General features: G+C 30.3%; 2 protein-coding genes and 3 long non-coding RNA genes across 7 annotated transcripts; 2 read left to right on the forward strand and 3 right to left on the reverse strand.

Annotated features, from left to right (window-relative positions):
* Positions 1-1,094: 1,094 nt before the first annotated feature.
* LOC107367536 (uncharacterized) lies at positions 1,095-4,307 on the reverse strand. Of its 2 annotated transcripts, none has more exons than XR_001569917.3 (3): positions 4,167-4,307; positions 3,027-3,571; positions 1,095-2,717 (listed from the first exon to the last, which is right to left on the reverse strand). It is a non-coding gene; the product is annotated as an uncharacterized LOC107367536 (long non-coding RNA). The 2 variants fall into 2 exon arrangements; XR_001569916.3 differs by having other exon boundaries at positions 2,879-3,571.
* Positions 4,304-22,739, forward strand: LOC107367533 (agrin). 2 transcript variants are annotated; one of them, XM_015935243.3, is made up of 8 exons: positions 4,304-4,607; positions 7,756-7,797; positions 9,094-9,309; positions 15,514-15,804; positions 16,984-17,373; positions 18,283-18,810; positions 21,471-21,680; positions 21,906-22,739. In XM_015935243.3, exons 1-8 carry the CDS (start codon positions 4,304-4,306, stop codon positions 22,559-22,561), a joined length of 2,637 nt encoding a protein of 878 aa, XP_015790729.2. In that variant the 3' UTR covers positions 22,562-22,739. The 2 variants fall into 2 exon arrangements, with proteins under 2 accessions (XP_015790729.2, XP_015790730.2); XM_015935244.3 differs by lacking the exon at positions 15,514-15,804.
* On the forward strand, positions 5,232-7,503 carry LOC149094151 (uncharacterized). Its single transcript, XR_016198354.1, has 2 exons — positions 5,232-5,661; positions 5,969-7,503. It is a non-coding gene; the product is annotated as an uncharacterized LOC149094151 (long non-coding RNA).
* On the reverse strand, positions 14,847-16,693 carry LOC107367537 (uncharacterized). Its single transcript, XR_001569918.3, has 2 exons — positions 16,436-16,693; positions 14,847-16,160 (listed from the first exon to the last, which is right to left on the reverse strand). It is a non-coding gene; the product is annotated as an uncharacterized LOC107367537 (long non-coding RNA).
* On the reverse strand, positions 19,205-20,115 carry LOC107367534 (uncharacterized). The gene is made up of 4 exons (XM_015935246.3): positions 20,010-20,115; positions 19,816-19,945; positions 19,562-19,753; positions 19,205-19,378 (listed from the first exon to the last, which is right to left on the reverse strand). Exons 1-4 carry the CDS (start codon positions 20,077-20,079, stop codon positions 19,285-19,287), a joined length of 486 nt encoding a protein of 161 aa, XP_015790732.2. The 5' UTR covers positions 20,080-20,115; the 3' UTR covers positions 19,205-19,284.
* Positions 22,740-22,775: the final 36 nt, after the last annotated feature.

A 22,775-nucleotide genomic window follows, 5' to 3' on the forward strand; every position in this document is an offset into this window, starting at 1 on the left:
ATCTAATTAGCACCAGGCTAATTTTAGGTAAACATTTATCAACCCAAACTTGACTTTTACAAGATTAAAACAACCCAAAGCCTAAAGGCTGATTTATGCTCATTTTTATCACCATCATCGTTATCATCATTGGGTTTCTGAGTTAATCAATTGAACAACAAAACGAGCAACTTGAATATTGATAAACAAGTAACATTTCAAACAATCAGATGAACCCTAAAAGATTCCTTGAAATGTTGACTATGATTAAACTATTTAATTATACTTCAAGTTACCAATCACTGTGACAATCAAGGTACAAAAGAAAGGGTTAAATCCACTTTTAAACCTTTCCCATCAAGTCATGCTTCAATCTTGCCCAAAAAAAGACAACAAATGACAGGGAACGATTTTTTTACATAAAAGATTGTTTTTTATCTGAAAATTTGAAGACAAAGTAGGAGTAAAAGATGATGAGGATGATGAGGATAAGAATGATACAAATGAAGATCAAGAAGGATGAAATGCATTGACGGTAATCGCTGTTCAGCCAGGCTTGAGCTTGTTTTTTTCAAGTTCAATTGCTTCAGTTTTTTCATGTTACATTTTTTGATGAAAACAAAGACTCGGAGATGATGATGATGAAGACAAATAGAGAGAGAGGAGAAGGATGATAAAGACAGTTCAATAATAATAAATAAATAGGTCTATGGAGACGAAACAAGACTTTTTGTTTTAAGATTTGAAGAAGAAAATTTCAACCTTAAAAAAGGTATTTTTTGCTTACATTTTAACCCTGTTTTGGGGTCTTTTCTTGGATATTGTTGCTTCTACTTTGGTCTGAAAATGGTTGATGGATGATGAAGAAAAGGATGAAATAAGAAGACAAAAACGATGGATTTAAATGATTGTTTTGACTTTGAAAATTGGTTGAACCATTATTGCTGCTGTTCAGCAATTTGAAACCAAAGGGATTCATTTCATGTGAATTATCGTCATTATCATCACCATCAGCCTCATTTGGCTTTTCATTTGGTTAAACTTGGATATTGAACTGCAAGAAGATGGAAGATGAAAAGATGTCATTTTGTAGGTTGGAGTTGGACAACAAAAGCTTGAGTTTGGGATTTAAATTCAATTTACTTTGGATAGTTTAAGATGCTTTTTACAATTTAATTTGGCTGATTAATTTAAATACAATTAGGAGTAAAAGTTGAGTTGGAAGGTAAAAGGAGACGAAATGTTGAAACAATTGAAAATGTCAATCAAATTGCAATTTGACCAAAGCAAGTCAACAACAGTTACAATTGACTTGATTCATTAAAATTTGATGTTCCATTCACATGTAAATTAATAAAGTTACACTCAATTGTCAACCAATTTTTCATGTAAATCGTGTTCTCTCTTTTTCCAATGTTGATTCACATTTTTCCAGTTTGACTTTGTTTTCACCTTTTCCAGGCTATTTTTCATTCAGATTCATGTGTGAATAAATGATAAAAAACAGTTTATCTTGATATGACAAGATGATAAATGTTGAAGTAAGAAAAAACAATGATAATAAATACAAAATTGTGTCTTGTTTTACATATTTATAACAAATCAGTTGAATAATCAATGAATGGAAAGGTTCAATGTTTGAATGGTAACTTGACAAGATGAATGGTAAAAGTAAATCATATTGATATTTACAATACAAATTCAATCGGAATCCAAATTGAAATTGAATAGGAAAAAAGTGAACAGCGTTCTTTGGAAAAACTAATCAGTGTTTAAATATCACCATTTCACTCGATATGATTTGAAGGTAATGTTTGAAGGAAACATATTTATTATCAAATTATTGTCAAATTATTTTTCATTTAGTCCTCTTGAGATGAAATAAATGACTTGATTGTCGTTAGTGTTATGAGCAAGAAAATTCAACAGTAAAAAACCATCATCTTAACTAAGGCATCTTTGAACACAATGTTTACCTCCTTCAATTCAAAAAAAGTTACTTTTCTTTGTCTTCAGTTTCTAGTTTTTTCTCCACCATCATCAACATCATGAAATTCATCTTGATTAAAGCTTGCTTTTCAAGCGGATTTGTTTAATTTGAAGGAAGGCAACATTGTGTGTGTTTGTGTACAATACAATTAAAGGTTTGAACAATACCAGGGAAGCCAAAAATGAGGCTGAAAGAAAACCTTAAATCAAAAGGAACTCTGAAAAGGCTGAAAAATTACCTAACAAATGAAGCTAATGTTATGAACCTTTTGAAAATTACACCAAATTATAAAATCAAAAATGATTTACAATCATTGCCGAATGTAAGGTTCAACAATTGTCTAACCTTAAGACAATTAACATTGACTTAATGATGATATGATTAGAGTTGAATTGGTCACAAATCATTTTCTAGATCGTCAATCGGTTCCATCCATGGTTGGCTTTTTCTTGCTCTTTTTTAATGGCTGAAACCCTTTCCTCTCCTTGTATTGTTGATGATGATGGCAAGATGAAACAAAAAGTAAAAGCACATCTTCTGGGAATAAATCTTACAAGTAATCTTACAATAATCCATGTAAGATGGAGAGGAAAAAGGAAGAGCATGAGGATGAAGAGGAAGATAAAAAGTGAAATATTCCAACAAATGTCTATTAAAGGGAATCCCCATTTTGGCCATCATAACAAATTAAAGCCACTTTCGGTGCCACTTTCCTTCATGCTTTTGTATCAGCTTCAAGTTTCAGTCCCTGTAAGATGATAAAAATAAAAAGGCATATAAGTATAAAGATATAACATTTGAAATCTCAAGTTAACCACATGATAATGACATAAATCCGTAAAGGTATGAGACTGTGATCTGTACCAATCTCATCTTTTGGGATTGAAATGAGTGTAAAGAGAGGTTCACCTTTTTTTTATATCATATTATTACTTGTAATCACTTACAATGAGCAATTCAAATAAATAAAAGCTCACAGACATTAATGTCAAATTAATGACCATTTCAATTTATATTATTATTATTTTCCAGTATCATCATCAGTTTCATCGCTTACTTATTCAATCAACCTCATTAGCATTAATAATGGTTTTTCAGGAAATCTTTTTCTTTATCTTGTCGCTCTCCAAACGATCTTAATTCAATAGATCCAAGAGTTTCGCTTTTCTTTACTGTAAAATCATCAATTTAGTCCTTTGGTCAACCCTAACCATTTGATCCTCTTTGACTCTTCAATTGATCCTTCCAACCTGATTATCACCCCAAAAAACAAGACCAACTTTCAGGGATAATTAAATCTCGGTTAAAGCTTTGGTAATTCATGAAGCAGCTCTGAATTTTAAACTTCAAGGGTTGATCAAAAAGTGAAAGGTTGGTGAAACTGGTTGACCATTGTGTGCTGTCTTTTGTCCTTTGGCTTGAAAAGAGTGATGATCAACCAAAAAAAAGTAAGACAAATTGTTTAAAAAGGCCTCAAGGGATTGACACGCGATTACTTTGGAAAAGCATTGAGCAGGTAAACACAGTAAAGCACTTGATGAGGATGATTATTATGATGATGCCAAAGGGTGATGGAATGGGTCTTCAACGAAATTGATCATCCTGGGGAGTGAAAAATTAAACTTGGAGTGAGAAAATTTATATTTATTATATTATATTATATGAATGGAGTAAGCGAGATGAGGGAAGATGGAAGATGGAAGATGATAAGACATTTATACGCATGATAATGTAAAGTCTTTTATCTCGTTTCTGAACTCCCAGCAATGAACTGAAGTGATTCTTGTTTCATTTTTACTTATTTTACGCTCTTCAAAAGTAACATCATCATCATTATCATCACTCAACTTATTTCTTCTTCTTCCTCATCATCTAATTTTTGTTTTGCAAACTTTTTTCTTTGCCTCTTTTTTTCATAGGCAATAAACTTCACTTTACAACTTGTTTAAAAAATAATGGTAATATCCATAATCAATTGTACAATTTGATTTAATGTAACATCCATTATCGAAAATAATTACTGTGTAATTTTTACCCAAATTTGGATTCAAATCAACAGAAGAAAAAGAATGTTTGCAAAAACTCAAAAGACTAATGAAGTGAATAGATGAATACAGTTTCATCTTTAAACTTGAACAAGGTACAAAGTGAAAACTAAACAACTTTACTTGAAATGGATTAAAACTTTTTAACTTACCTGATTAATTGGTGACGGTTTTACCCAAAAGTGATTATTGAGTTATTGGAGTTACGGTAGTTTGACCAGAAACGTCTTTACCAGCGATTAATAAAAAGTAGCTAAAGCTAGCAAAGCTTTATGTGTATAAATGCAAGATGGTCATCAAATCAATGCAATCCATTGTTACCAGTGATTCCAATGGTCATCCTAGGTCAATAGTTAAATCACGTAAGGATACAATTGAGCCTAAATTGTTGGAAAATCCGCCAACAAATGGTAACTGTTTACGTTATAATCCATATGTTGAGCACAGTTCAACAGCTACAATACAACAGCATCTATCTCCAACTTTATTATATCGGCGAAAAGGTTCCTTTTACATTTTATTATCACTCTTGATCCTTGGAATAGTACTTCTAATTTTAATTGCCGTTGGATCCATAATTGTATACATTTCATGTAAGTAGATAAACGTTTAAATAAGAGTCTTAATTGGTGATAATTTATTCATAAATGCTTTCATCGTGTTGTTTATTTTTTTGCAACAACTTTTTGCTATTTTTTCAAGTCGCCATCTTACGCAAAAAATAAATATTAATAATTAGTAACAAAAGGGAAAAACAATGGTAGAGCCTATTTACACACGATTCGTGTGTAAATAAGCACCCAGACTAATTACACAAAGTGCACCTCCAACGCCATCTCATAAGGGAACTAATGTTGCGGAATGTTTTGGTTATTACATTATTTTTAATCGTCAAATTATGAATTCAGGCTTAGCCTAGTGGGTAAAAGGTTGGGTTAAAGTAGAGGAGATTTTAGGTTCAAACCCCGGTGCTTTATTTTGTAGATTAGTTTAGAATCAGAATTTTTTTAGTAAAATTTTGTTGATTATTAATTGACAGTGAATCAGATTTAATCTTATTTTAATTCTGCCTTTAACCAACACACAATTGTGAATGTAAAATTTAAAATTTCATGTGTAAAGTTGTAAAATAAAAAGCGCGCTCGACTCCTTGCTGATCCTACTCTTTACCCAGATTCTAAAGACTAGATACTTTTCTTGTGCAAATAGGCTTTACCAAAAACAATTCTCTTTGAATGGCGCTTAAAATTGCCTTCACATGGAGCTATGTTTAGCTTTTTCAATCTGTGATTAAAATTAGACATTTTTTAACAAATTAGTGTAAATTGTTTTGGAAAGTCAAGTGTTAAATTTTGTACAATTTATCAGTGATTAATATTTTATTATGTTAGCGTTACTATCCTTGTGGTTCGAAATATTCAACTTGAAAAATGTCAATGTAAAGTGAATGTAAGACAAAAAAAGGACAAATTGACAACATTTTGCTTGCTTCAAAAGTGATTCTAACAAGTTGAGGTAAAGGTTAAGATGAGTTTACATCTCTTCCTTCCTCCATCTCTTCATACTCGTCATTTTATCATCATCATCATCAAAAACACACTTCAATCATGTAAAGACTCCTTGAAAGCAAAGGAAATACATTGTGAGGTAAAAAAATATGCTAACCTATTAGAAAATGTTAGATTTATCCTCAGTTCTTGACATAGTCTTGTTGAATTACTATTTTTAATTTTATTAAATTATTTCAAATGTAAGACTCTTCATGAAATTGGTTTCTTTATATTGAACAATATTGAAAATCGTCAGATGAAACTGCCCGATAAATAGTGAAAATAAGCTATTTTAAGGCACTAACATTTTCTAATAGGTTAAAATAACTCTGAAGAGCCAATTTTCAATTCTTGATGAAAACTTTTTTTATTAATTTTTTTCTTCCATCATTTCATTTTTAAAGGCAAAAGATGAAGAGGATGAGGAATAATTTGAAGAGAAGGAAGAAAACCATTCCTGCATATCTTTCCAACACGTACAACAAGCTAAAGCTAAACCATTTGAGCTTCCCAGTTGTTCAACTCCATGTTTCATTGACTCCTCAATGTATCTGGTTTATTCAATTTTATTTGGATGGAGAAGAAGAAGAGGAAAATACTAGAGTCTTAACTGTTGATAATACTTAAAACATTTAGTTATTATCATGCTGAGAGATTCTTGAAACTATCTTAATATATAAATAGACGTACCTAAATATACAAATATTTTGGGTAAAATGAACTGAAATGTAAATTTTCAGATTTTATTTCTTCGTTTGTTTCACCCTAAATGTTCAAGATTTAAGATAATGCTAATGTGAACCGCTGCCATATAAATACATAGATATATGGCTACAAAATTGTAATAGATATAATGTTAATCACCCTTAACTTAAATACATTTTTTACTTCTTCTTCTTCTTCTTCATTTCCAAATATTTTCCAACTTTTATCATCATATTTCTTCTCTTTGCTTTTTTCTGCTATCATCTTGTTATACATTATCATCTTCATCATCAACTGAATGTTATTCCTATTATTATCATTATATCTCTGAAAAAAGGCAAGCAAGCAAGAAGTACAAACTTCAACTATTATTATTCAATTTTCGTAATACATTTTATTTACTGTCTCGTTTATTTTGTAAACCTTGTTGTATTTACTTGCAGTTGCTTCCTTTTTTTGGTTGATATGTTACAATTTATTAATAGAAATATCTCGAGTAATAAGCATTAAGTAGTTTAATAACCATTTTAGACCAACAATTATAAAAAAAAGGCTCTTACCTAACTGTTTACATTTACCTGCCCTGATTGTTATTAACCTTTGATTAACTCCAGGTTCAATCCAAGTGTCAAATTCATCTTCATTTGATTATTTCCTTCCTTTTCATTTGTTTTACTGTGACATCTCATCAATTCAAACCTTAATCTCAATGGGAATCACCATAAACCTCTTGATTGTAGCATAAAAGATTCAACAACATAAATCTCAATGACATTCACACTTTAACAATTACATCAATTAGTCAAAATCAAGTTGAACAAGACCAAGTCAGAGACTAGCCAACATTGACCCAAATTGATTAGCAAATCAACAATCAAATATTCAAGATATTGAAACAATTTACATGGAAGGACCTCAATACTGTTCAAGTTGACTATAACAGTATATTCACTTCGTTTTTTGGATCTCACCTTTAACCAGCCTTTATTTTAATAACTAAAGATTATTTGTATATTTTATCAAATGATTTTGGATGATTCCATGTTTGACAGGATAATCTGTATCATGACTGAATATCCTATAAGAATACCCTATAATCAAAAAGAGGTTGGAATGAATGATTCAGTGAGATGCTCAGTTCAGCTGAGATAATAACAATTGAAGGAAAGGTTTATCACAAGGGAAATGATACTTTTATTTGTTGCTATTCAATAAATACAAAATCAATCAATACATTTGTAATTTAAGAGCAATCAATAATGAGCTATTAATAATCAATTAATTAATCTAAAATTGAGAGAAGAGGAAAACCGAGAAAAGATCACGATTGAAAGCTAATCAATAGCTATTGGAGACAATTTTTGCCGTTCAAAGATTTGATTTTAGTTTTGTTTCCATTCAAATGCATTCTGATTGTTTGTGTTTAAATCATAATTACTATTCAATCGGCAAAATTAAATTAATTGGATTCTTATTTTCATTACAGATTCTCAACGAGCCAAAACTCGGATTACAATTGAAAAAAAAGGTAAACATGGTTTGGGTAAAGCGAAACATTTGATCATTTGTTTGTTGATCAGCAACAATTAACAAAATGTTAACAATGTAGTTTTGATCCTTTTCAAGTCTTGGGCTTTTTTGTTACGATATTAAATTAACTCAACCTGAACCTGAACTGATTCATTCTGATGATGTTTCATCATGCAAACCACTATTTTTCATCTTCTCATGTCAAAAATGAATAAAAGGCCAAAAAGGAAAAGCTGAACATTTTTTCAACAAGATTTTACAGATTTTCTCGCCTCATTTCAGTTGCAAGTAGAGTTCAGTTCAGTTCAAGTTTCCTAGTTTTGTTGCCTTTGTTTTTTGATTGTAATGAAAAAATGGCTTCACGAATGGTGTTGAAACATTTTAACAAACAATTTTCTCGTTTTCATTTATATTCAACTTTAAGTGTGAAATTCAATTTTATTTATTTGGATGATTAATTGTTATCTAATATGATTTCAGCTGACTTCACTGAAAATAGCAACAACTTTCACTTTACAACTGACCATAACACTGTTAAGCTGTCTTTGAGGTTTCCAATTTTAGTCAAAAAATGAAACACTATCAACACAATCAATCAAAATTTTTAACTCTCACATTGGAAATTATACTCAACCTCCAAGAACTGTTAACTGATCTTTCATTTTACGTGATTAATTGCTCTAAAAATGGAATTATTAAAACCTTATAGCAAGTAAGGTTAAAGGTTTGATAGGTAAAGCTGCATTAAACACAATGGCTTTCAGTCTAATATGAATTTCACCCAAAGATATGAATAGCGTCTGAGATATAATAACACATGAGATCGACAGTCTAACACTCGAAGAAATAAAATGAACTGGAACTAAACAATAATATCAATAAATTAAGCAAAATTACAAAGTCGATCATAAGCAGCGTAAACAAGAGTTGCTTGAGTATCTTGATCAATTAATAGAGTCAGTAACAACCGTTATATTTGAGATCCAGATGAGAACTTTTATCGGTTAAGCACAAGATAAAATATACAACCATTTGAAGAAACAAATTTGATTTAAATGTTGTTGGGCCATAAGTTAAGGAGAAATTAGTTGATTACAATTAATTAAAAAAGCACTTGAAATTAAAACAAAACAAGCTTCTTAACATCACTGCCATCTAGGATAGTTAAAAAGCATTTCAATCCCGTTTTCAGTCCCGTTTAATTTGTTAAGGTGGCGCTGATGACTTTAGATGTAATCTGCTGTTTAAACCTCAATTTGTTATTAATTATTTTTAATTAATTTACTTTGACTAGATAATTGTCTTACCATTGGTTGCTCATTTGGTGCTGATTGTGTCCTTGATGAAGACGGATTAGAGCCATATTGTCGTTGTACTCACCAATGTAATCCCAACGTCCATCATTATGTTTGTGGCAATGACAATGTTACTTATCCCAGTTCATGTCACCTTCAATTAAGCTCATGCAAATTACAGCAAACTATTTACGTTAAACACGAAGGAAACTGTCGTAAGTACAATTAACACATTTTATACATAAACTAATAATTGACACCTAATAGAGAAGAAACAATCAAACCCAAACTACAGACAAAATCAGTGAAGCTAACAATGCATAAAATCCAATACACAACAAACCTAAAGAAGTGTGTTTTTAAACATTGTTCACATTTCAAGTTTACTCTCAACATGTGTTTATCTGAACAACAATTTACTTGATTAGGTTGATTCTTAAAGAGAGATAAACTAAATTGTAATGAAAAAGGGTTTAAACAAGTTTACTTTTTCGTTTATACTTTTAATAACCCTTGATTGTACATAAATACAAGTTGTATATTTATCATGGAAGCGATGTTTACTCCCTGTACAAGTCAATGACAGGGAGTTAAAGTTTACCTTCATCTTGATCATCTTATGATTATCATTATTGTTTAACTCAAAGTATAACAAAGATGTTTTTTCAAGCAAAATGTTGTATTAAGGATGAAACTAAAGGTTAAAAAGCAAAGGCCAAATCCTTAATTAGCTGATTGTTTACTTAGTTAACAAAGACTTATATGCATGTATACCAAAGGATAACATGATTTGCCTAAGAATCTCAAGATGATAAAGTGAATGAAAATGATAAAAAACAGAAAACTTATTTTTCCAAGTTACGCAAACAAAATACATAATAATGTACATATAAAGACAATCAACTTTCAACAAGAGTTGATTTCAAATCAACAATAATCATATTATTGCCATTAAGATGTTTCATGTTTAACCATTCAATAAACTTGTCCATCTTGAAAAGCAATCCCATGCAATAGCCGCACAAGTCAAGATGAACCAAAATGATTCCCAGTCATTCCTTTGATTCAATGTTATATCAAATCACAAAATGAAACAAAACACAACCGATTGATCAACTTAATCATTAGCTATTTTGTGCAACTCCATCCACCCTCAAGTTATACCGATAACCTGGAAATGATGAAAAATGCTTTCAATCTCATGAGAATCGAAAAATTGAAACACTTTTTTCATCATTTCCTGAATCAGGGTTGCTCATCATTTTCATTATTTAATGGATGAAATGATCCCGCATCATCGTCATTGATCCTGAAACTTACACCATGAATAATAACCATGAAAAGTTTCTCTTTTCTCAAGTTCCAAAAACTAGATTTTTCCAGCAATTTTTCACGATTTGAATTCAAGGTAAAATTGATTTACAATTTCTTAACATGGAACCAATTAAAATCATTTCAAGTTGAGTTAATAATTTATTTCATCGAGTTTTGAGCAAAGTTTAACCAGAAATGAAACAATATTATTGATTGAAGAGTCGATTCAATTAAAGGCTTTAACAATCAAGTTGAATCTTAACCTTTTATAGCAAAACATATCATTAACTATTCAACAGAAAAGCCAATTTCTGTGTCTTTCTTGAATGTTTCATGAGATTCAACTAATAAACTGTTTCTCAGTAATTTTTACATCAATTTTAGAACAATTTACTTGATTGAAATTGAAAGTCGTGCAAATTGCGTCCAAATTTGTACCTTTCCATTAACCTTTACCTTTATTCATTTACAACTTTTGCTTATTCATTTTTCATTTTACCATTTGAAACGTACAAAAATATTGAAATGCATTTTCCCTTTCCATTTCAATATACAAGATGAATCTGAATTTAGATGAGGCATCACTGAAAGTTCACTTTGATAATCATGATAATGATTGTAAAGGAGAGAGAAAGAGGAAAAAAATGTTTCCAAGTTGAAGTGTGAAAAGAACAAGATAAAAGTTTGAATATTATATTCATATATTTTTCAATTTATCATGACCAGAGATTCTTCTCCAATTCATGGACAGAGTTAACCTCTTAAGCCAAAATTGAGAATGAATAATAACCCTGAAAGAAAAAGAAGAAGCAAAGCAAATGTTATCAAATAAGAAAAAAAACTTTGTTTTCCAAGAACAAGAACAACTTCTGAAATTGAAATCAATTCAATCAAAGTTATTCAACCTTATTTATCTTTTTATTTCTTCACGTAATCATGATAATTCAGTTTCAAAATACAAATCAATTGGAAATCGGAATGACCGGAATTCAAAATTCATTCACAATCTTCTTCAATTGAAATGCTTAAACAATTCATTCCAAAACTAGTCAAATATTAGTTCACCAATCAGTTAAGTTATTGTAATTGCCAAAGTTAACTCTTTAATTGAAATAATTTCATTAAAGACAAAAAGAAAAGTTAATTTCATTTATAATTAAATCTTATATCATTTAGTGTCTTGAAAACTAATTAGCTTATTTCACAGGCAATTATAATATTTAATAAAAACTTGAAAAGATATTTTGTACTTGAATTGAAATTGAATGTTTAACTCGAGATCAACATTTAAATTGTCTAGTAAACTGATCATTTCAATTTGCAAAATTGTAATTCAAAGGCAAACAATTTAAATTGTAAACTCGCTCTGATCACATTTCCCTACCAAAACAGTATTAATATTTAACTATTCAGTAAAGATATACATTTGAAATTGAGTTTCAATAAAAATGCAAATCAAGAAAATGGTTAAAATTTCAATTCTTGTTATCCATTGATATCATTGTACTCGCATTGAAATTAATTATGAAATTTTCAGGCAAAATAACGTTCGATGAAACAATTGAGTTTCAGGTTAAAATGTTCATTGATTAGACTCTCAAAAACTGTAGAATCATGTTTTCAAGAGATAAGACTTGTTAATTGATTCTCAACTGAATAACAATGAATTTCCAGGTTGGGTTAATCAAATGAATTATTATGCTAATTTACCTTTACATTTTTCTCAACCTCCAAAAGCGTAACAAAAGTTATCATTAAATGAGTTACACTTATTTTTCTGGTTAAAACACTTTTTGCAACATTTGATTATCATATGATTATGTATAAATCATCTTCCCGATTTTAATCTAATTTTCAACCTTAATGAGAAATGAAGTGTAAATCGTAATAATGATTACAAGTGTGGCTATAATTAAATTACATTTCATGTTGATTGTGATTGGTGTAACATTTCCAGTAATAATGCTTTTTGTTCAATTTACTTTCCGTTTCTGTTTTACATCTTAATTGTGACGAGTTGATTGATTACAGTTGATTGTAATTGAATCCACAGTCAGATTCTTTGCTCATTTTTTACAATCAATTTTTACCTTTAATAGGATTCAAAGTTGCCGAGTTAATCACTTTAATTGTGCTCCAATTGTCACATTAATTGAGTTACATATTGCACTGTCAATTAATCATGCAATTAAAAGTACAAAAATATTAATTTCAAGCTTTACTTTAGCTTCACTTGTTTCCAACATTGAATTTAACAACAAATGTTTAGACTAAATTGGAATTAATTTCATCATGAAAACTTGACATTTCAGGTGAAAATTAAAAGATTCAGTTTGGTTTAATCTCAAATTAACTTGACAATTAAATTTTATTCAAATGATTGACAGAAAAAATTGAAAAGGTAAACTTGAATTGGAAAAAAAGTAATCATTTGAAATGATTTCAATCCAAGTTTCTGTTTAATATTCACAAACTATTGAAACTGTCAAATAATGATAAACATTGAGAATAACATTTTTCAATTGTTTATCAAATTTTGAGGGAAAACTGAATTGAGTTTACTTTGGGATAAGATAAAGGATTTGGGTAAAGTCAGGGAAAAAAAGATGAACCTCAAGATGAGCATGTTAAGTATTCATTGAGTTGAGATGATATTTTCAGTTCTGTTTTCTTCTCTCCGCCAATTCTATCACTTTCATGATAATATTTTCATTGTGTCAATAGTTTTATTGTTATTTTTGTTGGTATAAATGAGATGAAAGACAAGAGCGTAAAAAAAGGAACATCTGAATCAATCTAAATCACCTGTCAATCTTATTCAATCTGTCCAAGCAATCAATTTATTCATCAACTTCATCTCTTAGTTACATCTTTAAACAAAATAAGCTTTTGTTTACAGGTAAATTCAGGGAATGTTTGTCAGGAGAAAAGCTAAATTTCTGTTCATCCCTTACAATCATTTCTGGTTCATTGATTTAGCTTTAATTTTACGCTTCTTTTTATACTTCAATTGCCTTCCATTTTCACATATTTAACATTTCCATCAAATGGTTACATTAAATAATTGAATTGATGATTAAATTGACTCAACTATTGTTCATCTACTAAACAAACTGTAAATCATCTTATTATCATTTGATTGTTGTTTCAATTCAACTTTGTCATTCTCATGTTTATCTTACCTTAAAGGCTTTTTTAAACTCGCAAATTGAACACAATTTACTGGTAAATTGACTTTCAATCAATGATTAGCTTTGATTTTCTGGTTATCCTCAACAATTTCATTTCAAGTTTAATCATAAAAATCGAGATTCTTTTTAAATTGAATTCTCGTCTCTTTCATTGTTTCAATATCATTGCTATTACGATTGCGATGAATTGCTTTTGAAAATCATGTAAATCCAAGAAATCATTTTTTCCATTTCAATTTATCATTGATCAATCATTTTCTCGGATGTTTACATTTACCTTTTTGTTGATGTTAAACAATTTCAATTTGTTTGCTTTTCATTACATTTCTTATTCCGTAAGAATCAGTCAAATGTTCAAGAATCATCCAGATGAATTGCCATCTCCTTGGATGAGCAAAAATTTCAAGTCAAATTGTATTTATATTCAAATTTCAAGGCAAAAAATGGCTTCATTTCAACTTCTAATTCATCGATTTTGGTCCATTTTAAATTGCAATTTATCAAAATGTTAAAATATTTTTCTAAATATTAAATAATATTTTGTGTTCAATGTGATAATTAAGTTTCAATCTGACTTTACATTGATTTTTGCAGGCAATTTACTGTTATCCTTGATCTAATCAATTGTTTTATGGGTTTGTTAAACCATTTGCTTCCGACTTAATCATCATTAATTTTTCAAAGTGGTAAATCGATTAAGCTAATCAGTGATTTTAATGAATGATAGTCAACCTCTTCTCTGCTCATTAATGTCATGAAAAATGAGATTCCATTGAGCTTTGTTAAGTTTTATCTTTCCACTTTCATCTCAACATCATCATCATCTTTCAAAAAACCTTTCAACACCTTATCCTATTAATAATCATCATAATGGTGGAAACAATTTTTAACCAAAACTTGAAACTTAAAGTCAAATTTTTTGGGTTAAACAAGAAGCAAAGGGTTTAAAACATGATATTTTTAGCTAATTTTGCTGCTAATCTATTCATTAAACATCAATATTCATTGCAACTAATATTTTCAACAAAATTCACATTCTATCTGATTAAAGGGATTTTAGGAACGTGAAATGAACTTCGAAATGGCCTACAATCAAATCGATAATAGTTCAAGATGATTGATCATCTCGATTAGAAGTAAAATGAGACAAACTTTGATTTTTGTGGTGAACTTTTTGCTCAATAACTAGGCTAATTGTTGATTGCTCAAAGTTAATCAAAGTTAGAAAATAAACTTGACAATTCCAATGGAAATGGCACAAAAATATTGAATATTATTGATGAAAATTGTACATTTTTCAGTCACAATTTGATGATAATGTTTCAGCATTTTATCATCTTATTCCATTTCCAATTTTTTTCCTTCCCTGGTTTCATTGAATTTCATGTTTGAACACATTCTCTATTTTATTACTATCATTGTTATTAATATTAGGAGAATAACATTTTCTCCTGTTTTTTTTAATGATATCACTATTAGTTTTTTTTGTTCATTCCTATTGTTATTAGGATAAATTTTTATCAGAGAGGGATGAACATTTTTTTTGTCTATTCTTGTCTGAATAACTGGTTTTTACCATTCATTTGGTTGTGTTAAACATTATCAAACATTCAAGAATGGGTATGATGATGATGATGATGATTATGGTGAAAGTAAATCGTTGTAAAGGTAATCATCAATCATAAGATTAATTTAGATAAAAACGAAACCAAGGAGTTGAAAGTTCAATAGTAATCAAGTTATGATCATCTTTGTATTGTAAAGCAAATTTTGACGTTTCCTCTTGAATTAATGGGGTTGATTGTGTTGAGCCAAATTGTGTATATATTTCAACCAGCGATGTGGCTGTTGAATTTGCTTAATTTGATTATTGATATTTCACTTGGTTAATCTTTACTTTCTTTCTTGTTGTAGATGAAATTCATAGTAAATGCGTTGAATCTGATTGTAAATTTGGTGCCCATTGTATACAATTGAAAGGTGGACTTGGAAGTGAGTGCCGATGTCCAGAAAAATGTCTTGATTATCCTGATGTAGTTACATGGTTGCATGAAAAATATCCTCATTCACAAAGTGAATCTCTTGCTCTAACCAATGAGCCTGTTTGCGGAATTGATGGCAGAGATTATGAGAATCTTTGTCAGCTCAAAAAGATTTCTTGCCTTCAAAAAAAGCTCATTTCTGTCAAATATTTTGGCTTATGTGGTAAGTATTATTGAGGTTCCCGGTTGCTGGTAGTTGCCATTATAAAACCATTATATTTTATCAATTTTGTCGCCTTTTATCTTGCTTTTCTTGTCCTCAGCCTGTTTCTGTTGGCTACATCTTTAGCCTTTTTCTTACATCCTAAAAGGATAATCCTTCAATTGTAGCATCACCATGTTGATCCATTTTTACCATGTTAACAAGATAAAGGGAAAAGATATCATGGAATTGTTTTCATGTTAGATTTGTATACACATTCAGATGATCCAATTGGTGATTATTATTGACCAGGATAGGAAATAGCTTCAAGTTTAGGGTAAAACGATGAAACTACTGAGATTTACTCATCAACAGGACTGAAGATAATCGTCAATATCAGGTAAAAAAGTCGAAAAAACATGTAGAGAGAAGAGAGGGAAAGAAAAAAGGTCATGAAAAGAAATGGGAAAAAGAGAGAAATTAGTGATAGAAAAGAATCATCATCATTCTCTCGATGATGAAATCCAATGAATTACGGTTGGATAATATGAGATACATTCTGGATTATCATTTTTCCACTTGGCTTGATAATCACCATGAAGGTTAAAATGAACATTTTCAAAAGATTAGTCAGAAGTAACAATCTTATTACCGTTGGAATGATAATAATAATGAAAAGGTTATAATCAGATGGTCAAATGAATATGCTTTCCGTTGATAGGCAAATGGCAATGTAAAAAAAAGGCTTACACAATGAATTTCAACATTTTTCTTGAACCAGATTAAAAAGAGTGAAATAACTGAACTTTACAAGAGTCTTTTGTGAAAACCAAACACAATGGTCGAATAAATATACAACAATTTAACATATCACAGTTATTATAATAAATAAATAGATAAATAGATAAATTGATTTGGCAACAAAAGAGCAGAAAAAGCATAAATGGGTTGGGACAGCATGAAAAGCATAAGACGTAATAAGAACCGGCTAACAGCTAGTCAATCAGCCGTTTAGGCTTCTATTTCATACACTTTTAACTCTATTACATCTTTTTTCAATTTGTTATTATTTGCTTTTGGTCATTTTGGTGTTCCTTTTTAACCTTATTTTTTTCACCCTTCATCTTTCTTTGCCTCCTTTACAATGGACATTTATTTATTTACTGTATCTAACCATGTTTATTTATTTTCTTTGGATAGATCCCTGTTCAACCATGATGTGCCCATCAGATGAAATTTGTCAATTGGATATTGAAAGGAAACCGTTTTGTACATGCAACTATTCAACCTGTTCAACCATGGATTTAGCTGATCACCATAATAATGATGGTCTTACTGGGGAAAAGGATAATAATGGTCCAAATAATAACCACCTTTATCATAATCAAGAGGAGCCCTCTTCAATCACCACCACCACCACCAGCACTACCACTGTTGCAACCATGACCCTCTCAACCTATCCTTTGATCAATGAAACTCTTATCTGTGGATCAGATGGTAATTTATACAAAAGTGAATGTTCACTTTTCAGAGAATCATGTGTAAAAAAGATTGATATAAAACCTTCGCCCTCATCAAATTGTATTCAAGGTAAAGATCATCTCAATCATCACACGGTTCATTGGATAACTTCTCTTGTCTTCAAGTCTATTCATCTTTCTCCTTCTTTCTCATCATCATTTTTTCTTCTCCTTCCCTCAGATTATTCCATGTTGTTTACACAATTTGATGCAGGAAAAGATGATGATGATGACTCTTTATGCTTATATTTCATTCCAATCCATTGCTTCTATCATCTTGCTCTTTATCATCATGTCCACTTCAATTTTGACATTATTTCATTGTTGATAGCAACTGATTTGTTTCATCTTGTCTTTTCTTCACATGATGTCTGTTGATTCTTCACCATTCTTGTAGATAAAACTGATTCTGTCGGGCGGAGAGAATAAAATATGAGAATCTTAATGATGATGTGCATGATGATAATATTAATAGGTTAAAGAATGTTAACAATCTAAATTAGCTTGATAATATCATGTTTCCACTTTCTAAATATTAAACTTTATCTAGAGGCGTTTACCTAACTTTATTTAACCTACAAAAACTTTCAACTGCGCCAAATAATCAGTATAATTGACTTTGAGTTATCATTTTTATTTCAATTTTGTTGACTTAATTCATTACCTTTTCACTAATATCTAACCTCTTAGTCTAGTCTATTGATCCAAAAGATCAGTATTTACGATCAACTGCATGAAGAACATTTTTACTCGCAAATTGTAGGGAAAATATTGTTATTTTTTGATTATCTAATTAAATTAACTAAAGGTTCATTACCAGTTCAGCTTTAGTTTTTCACTTTGATATTGATTTTCCACTTTTTTCTCATTTCAGAATATTGATTCTTTCCGAATTGAATTTGTTGATTTGATATATTTTCTGATTATTTCGTTTATTTCAACTTGATTGATTAACCTTTTTCTTCCAATACTTTAACAGGTCATCATCCATGCCATAAATTAAAATGTCACTTTCATGGTAAATGCATTGTGGATAAATTTGGTTCTGCTAAATGTACCTGTTTACAATGTGAATCAATTTATAAGCCAATTTGTGGATCAAATCGGATTACATACGACTCTGTTTGTCACTTATTAAGAGATTCTTGCCTTAAAAAGGTTAACCTGACAGTTTCATATTCTGGTCCATGTGAAAATTATCAACAAGTTTCACCAGTTATCAACGGTTTGACCAATGGTTTATCAATCAGTGGACTTCAATCTAATCGATCAACATCAAATGCTTTTGTCTCATGTTCACCAGACAATTGTCATTTTGGTGGAGTTTGTGTTCAAACAAAAGAGTTTGACAATCAGTTGAAAAGTGTTTGTCAATGCCGCCAATGTCCAGATGAAAATGAACCCGTTTGTGGATCCAATGGAGTCAGTTATGCAAATGAATGTGAACTTCATAAAGCGTCATGTCAAGATCAAAAAGCAATTTACATTTCACATAAAGGACCTTGTAGTAAGTAAATTCAGCGATATTTTGAAAATATAATGAAATCGTCATCGCTGTCTTCATTTAATGAAATCCAAGCCTGAATGAGTTTACCTTTGTTTCTTGTAACTCTTGTGTTTACCATCTAGTGATTCAACAAGCAATGTTCAACAGATTCTGTCAAACTGAAACTTTATTTGAAACAACCTTTGGTGAACTTGGTTACGCCATCTTTTATCGAACATTTCACATGATTTTTCTGATCATTAACACTTATCATTATCGGTTAAAACGTGAGCTAAGCAGCGAGATAATCAGTCTATTATCAGAAGGTTGAACCAGAAAACTTGTCTGGTTGAATATTCTGAAAACTAGAAATCAATAATTATTCAATAGTCAATAATTTGGAAACAACTTTACATTTTAGGCCAATACAATTTTATTGCTAGAAAATAGTTACAAAGCTATCTGAGATTTCGTTTCAAACTTTCATGGCCTTGTTCAGGTACAAGCATCGAAAGAAGCTCCATCCGCATGTTTGATTGCAATTGGAATAGTTGCTGGACAAAACTTACGACTAGCAGATACAGAAATCCTTAAAAAGAGGAAAAAATTAACAATTAATTATGATATACAATTTGCGATAACAAAACAATGTACAAGAATATTCCAACTGAAATTCAGCCTTTTACAACGTGTAACACAAATGGTAATTTCTTGAACAATCAAAATCCAATCAGATAAATAATCTTCAATCAATTGATATGTTGATACTCACTGTGTATCCGGATCAACAACAGAGTTGCTAACAATAATGGGATCAAAGTAGATAACTGGTTTCTTAACTGCGTAGACTGGATTGTATGGTGAGGCCAGACTCCATCGAAGGTAAACACATGTAATGTTGTTTAATGGAGCAACCGATGAAATTGTCGCAGTATAAGTCTTGTCCTGTTTAATTTTAACATCACTGCAGGAAAAATCATCAAAATTATTAACAATGCGTCAAGATATTAAATGAAATGAACTTACGTTGGAGTCAATACAAACGCTTCTTGTGAAGTCTTTACGCTATCAGAGCTGAGAACTGAAATTTTGATTTTACCATCATGACTGCTGAATTTTTTATCAGCCGTTTTGACAATCACTTCATAGCTGTACACTGAAAGCACAAACACAAGTTTCAATTAATTGATTCTGTAGAACCAGAAAATAATCATAAATACCTTGAGCAGCATCAATGATGACGCAAATGTTGACAGCCAAAACAAAAGCTAACAGGATTTTTGAATTCATGTTGAGTCGATGTTTTTACTGATGCTTCAACTAATTCCAAAGCAATACAATTAATGATTTGTCTCTCATTTAAATAATCACGTTTTATCAATAATCATCTAGACTCTCCTCCTCATGAGATTAACCATTCGTTGTGTTTACATTTCATGGTTATCACTGATTATTATATCATTGTGTTATGAAGTCACATAAATTTGAGATCATCCATTTCAACCTTTTTTGAAACTGAATTTTTTTCTTGGAAATTAATCAGAGAATTAAAATCCCTTAATCGAAGTCAAATATATTTTCACTTATAAGTTATAATTTAGAGCTTATATTTTATTAGAAACGATCCATTTATTTGATTTTTTTGATTAAATGTTTCTTTGTACTTCCACAGTTTGTGGTTCTTGCTCTCAATGCCATTGTTTAGCAGATGAATGTGTGAAGTCTGGTAAATGATTTCAATTGTTTCATTACAATTTATCTTTTAATTTCCAAACATGAGCCATTTGATGATTGTTCATTTTTCTCAGAATCATTTATTTTTACAAATAATCAAACGATAATGACAAAGTTCAATTTTGTTTTGGAAATAACCTTTACAATCAAGAAGGGGAAAAACTTGCTCGTAATTGGGGAATAATTTTAAGGGAAAATACTTGTCAATGATTATGTTAATTTCCGAGATTAATTGTCGAAGAAAACCGTCATCAATCATCTTTGACAATCGTGACAAAATTTACCAAGTATTGATAACTTACAGTATTTAGTTTAGTCGATCTGACTTTTAGATTTTTAATGGAAAATGAAATAGTTTAATCCGACAATTTTCTGACCAGATTAAAGTCGAACTACGACCTGAACTTATAAACTGGCAAAAATTGACAACTGGTAAATTTTGATGCGCCTTACTTCGAGCGTTCACTGAATGGGACTGAGATTAAATTTTGTAATTCAGCTTTATTTAAACCTTAAGCTATCATTGATAGTTTAATCAAAACTAACCAAACCAAAATAATGGTTAGTTAGAGTTAAAATAAACCAAATGATCACATAGATACCACAGTTTCATTTGGTGCCATTTTTATTGATCGCCCTTTAGTTTTATTTGACGATTTTCTGATCAGATTAGAGTTGGGCTATGATCTGACTTTATAAACTGGTAAAATTGACTAAAAGGCATTACCTGGCCGTAAGGCTAAGGATCCCAGAATAATAAACAATAAAGAGCAATTGCTCATTACAACAAAGGCATTACCAGCTTTTCGCCTTTGAAGAAACCAGAATAAAATTTTCTTACCTTTTGAATTATTTTAATGTAATGGTAACTGGCATGCGAATTCAATATTGACTTTTAATTGATGATGGTCTGATTTTAATTGCAATTTTTTTCATTTTATTTTCAGGAAGCTGCGATAAATTAAAATGCAAATATTATGCTATTTGTGAAGCTAATATTTATGGTATTTACGAATGCGTTTGTCCACAAGTTTGCTTACGACTCGATGCTCCAATTTGTGGTTCAAATGGCGTTACTTACGATAATGAATGTGAATTACGAGTTCGATCTTGTTTGGCCCAAACTGATATTACAATCGCTCATTTAGGACCTTGCGGTATATTTAATTGGTTCAAGTTTAGATTGAAGACATTTCCATAATTTTAATCGACTTACATTACTTGTTAGTTAATACTACCATTAATCTACTTGAGTAAATATCATTTCCAATAATCTCAAATGAAGGTTGGAAGGGAAATTTTACATGGAAATGTCGTCAATCTGTAACTCTGCAATAATCCAAACGATTTAATCTTATTGATTTCAATGTTTTCTGTAACAGATTCATGCCAAAAGATTGTCTGTAAAAATGGTGCTCAATGTGAAAATGGACGATGCGTTTGTCCCACTTCATGTTCTGATCCAGTTTATGAACCAATTTGTGCTAACGATGGAAACACTTATCCGAATGAATGTGAAATGAGGAAAAATGCTTGTCTCAATGACATGGATTTAAGGTCATTATTTTATGGCCAGTGCGAGGAAACTGAAGATGAACCAACAAGCTCAGATGATAATAGCTCTGATAACAATGAATCTCACAAGAATCATCAGACAAAGTCAGAGCATCTAACTCAACCTCATCATCATCGCCATCAAAATGAACACAAAGATTTCAAATCTAGAGATTCAGATGCTGTTGAACACCACTCATCATCAGTGGCATCCAGAGATTCAAAAAATCCCTGTCAAAGGTTGAAATGTAATTTCGGAGGAGTCTGTGAATTCAATAACAGAGGTCGCCCTTACTGTGAATGCAAATTCAATTGTTCAACCATGATAAGACAAAGTAAAGGGAAAACTGAAACAGTTTGTGGTTCGGATGGACGTTATTATGAAAATTTATGTTCCCTGAAAGAAGAATCATGTCGACGACAGATTGAGATTAAATCTGTAGATAGTGATCAATGCAATTTATCAATCACAGTGAACAATTGAATATTTACTATTTAGACTTCACCAATCAACAAAATTTGTTCATCAATTTTCATTGAATTTATGTATCAAAGTTGTTTTTTTGCATTACAATGTTGAGTTGAATTGTGTCAAAAAGACCAAAACTTATAGCACTGTAATTGAAATGAAATGTAAAAAGTAAAGTCAGATTTTAATTTTTTCAACCCTAATCTCATCATTCTATTCTTATAAACTA

Source organism: Tetranychus urticae, chromosome 2, assembly GCF_039701765.1.
Source record: "Tetranychus urticae isolate SD_2017Ah chromosome 2, NJAU_TeUrti_SD_1.0, whole genome shotgun sequence".
NCBI lineage: Eukaryota > Metazoa > Arthropoda > Arachnida > Trombidiformes > Tetranychidae > Tetranychus > Tetranychus urticae.

Coding starts and splice junctions, on each gene's coding strand:
- LOC107367533 (XM_015935243.3), top strand. CDS start 4,304: ATGGTCATCAAATCAATGCAATCCATTGTTACCAGTGATTCCAATGGT. Junction 7,798..9,093: donor GATTACAATTGAAAAAAAAG/GTAAACATGGTT, acceptor TACTTTGACTAG/ATAATTGTCTTACCATTGGT. Junction 21,681..21,905: donor CGCTCATTTAGGACCTTGCG/GTATATTTAATT, acceptor TTTCTGTAACAG/ATTCATGCCAAAAGATTGTC.
- LOC107367534 (XM_015935246.3), bottom strand. CDS start 20,079: ATGAATTCAAAAATCCTGTTAGCTTTTGTTTTGGCTGTCAACATTTGC. Junction 19,754..19,815: donor GCGTTTGTATTGACTCCAAC/GTAAGTTCATTT, acceptor TTTTTCCTGCAG/TGATGTTAAAATTAAACAGG. Junction 19,379..19,561: donor GTTGTTGATCCGGATACACA/GTGAGTATCAAC, acceptor CCTCTTTTTAAG/GATTTCTGTATCTGCTAGTC.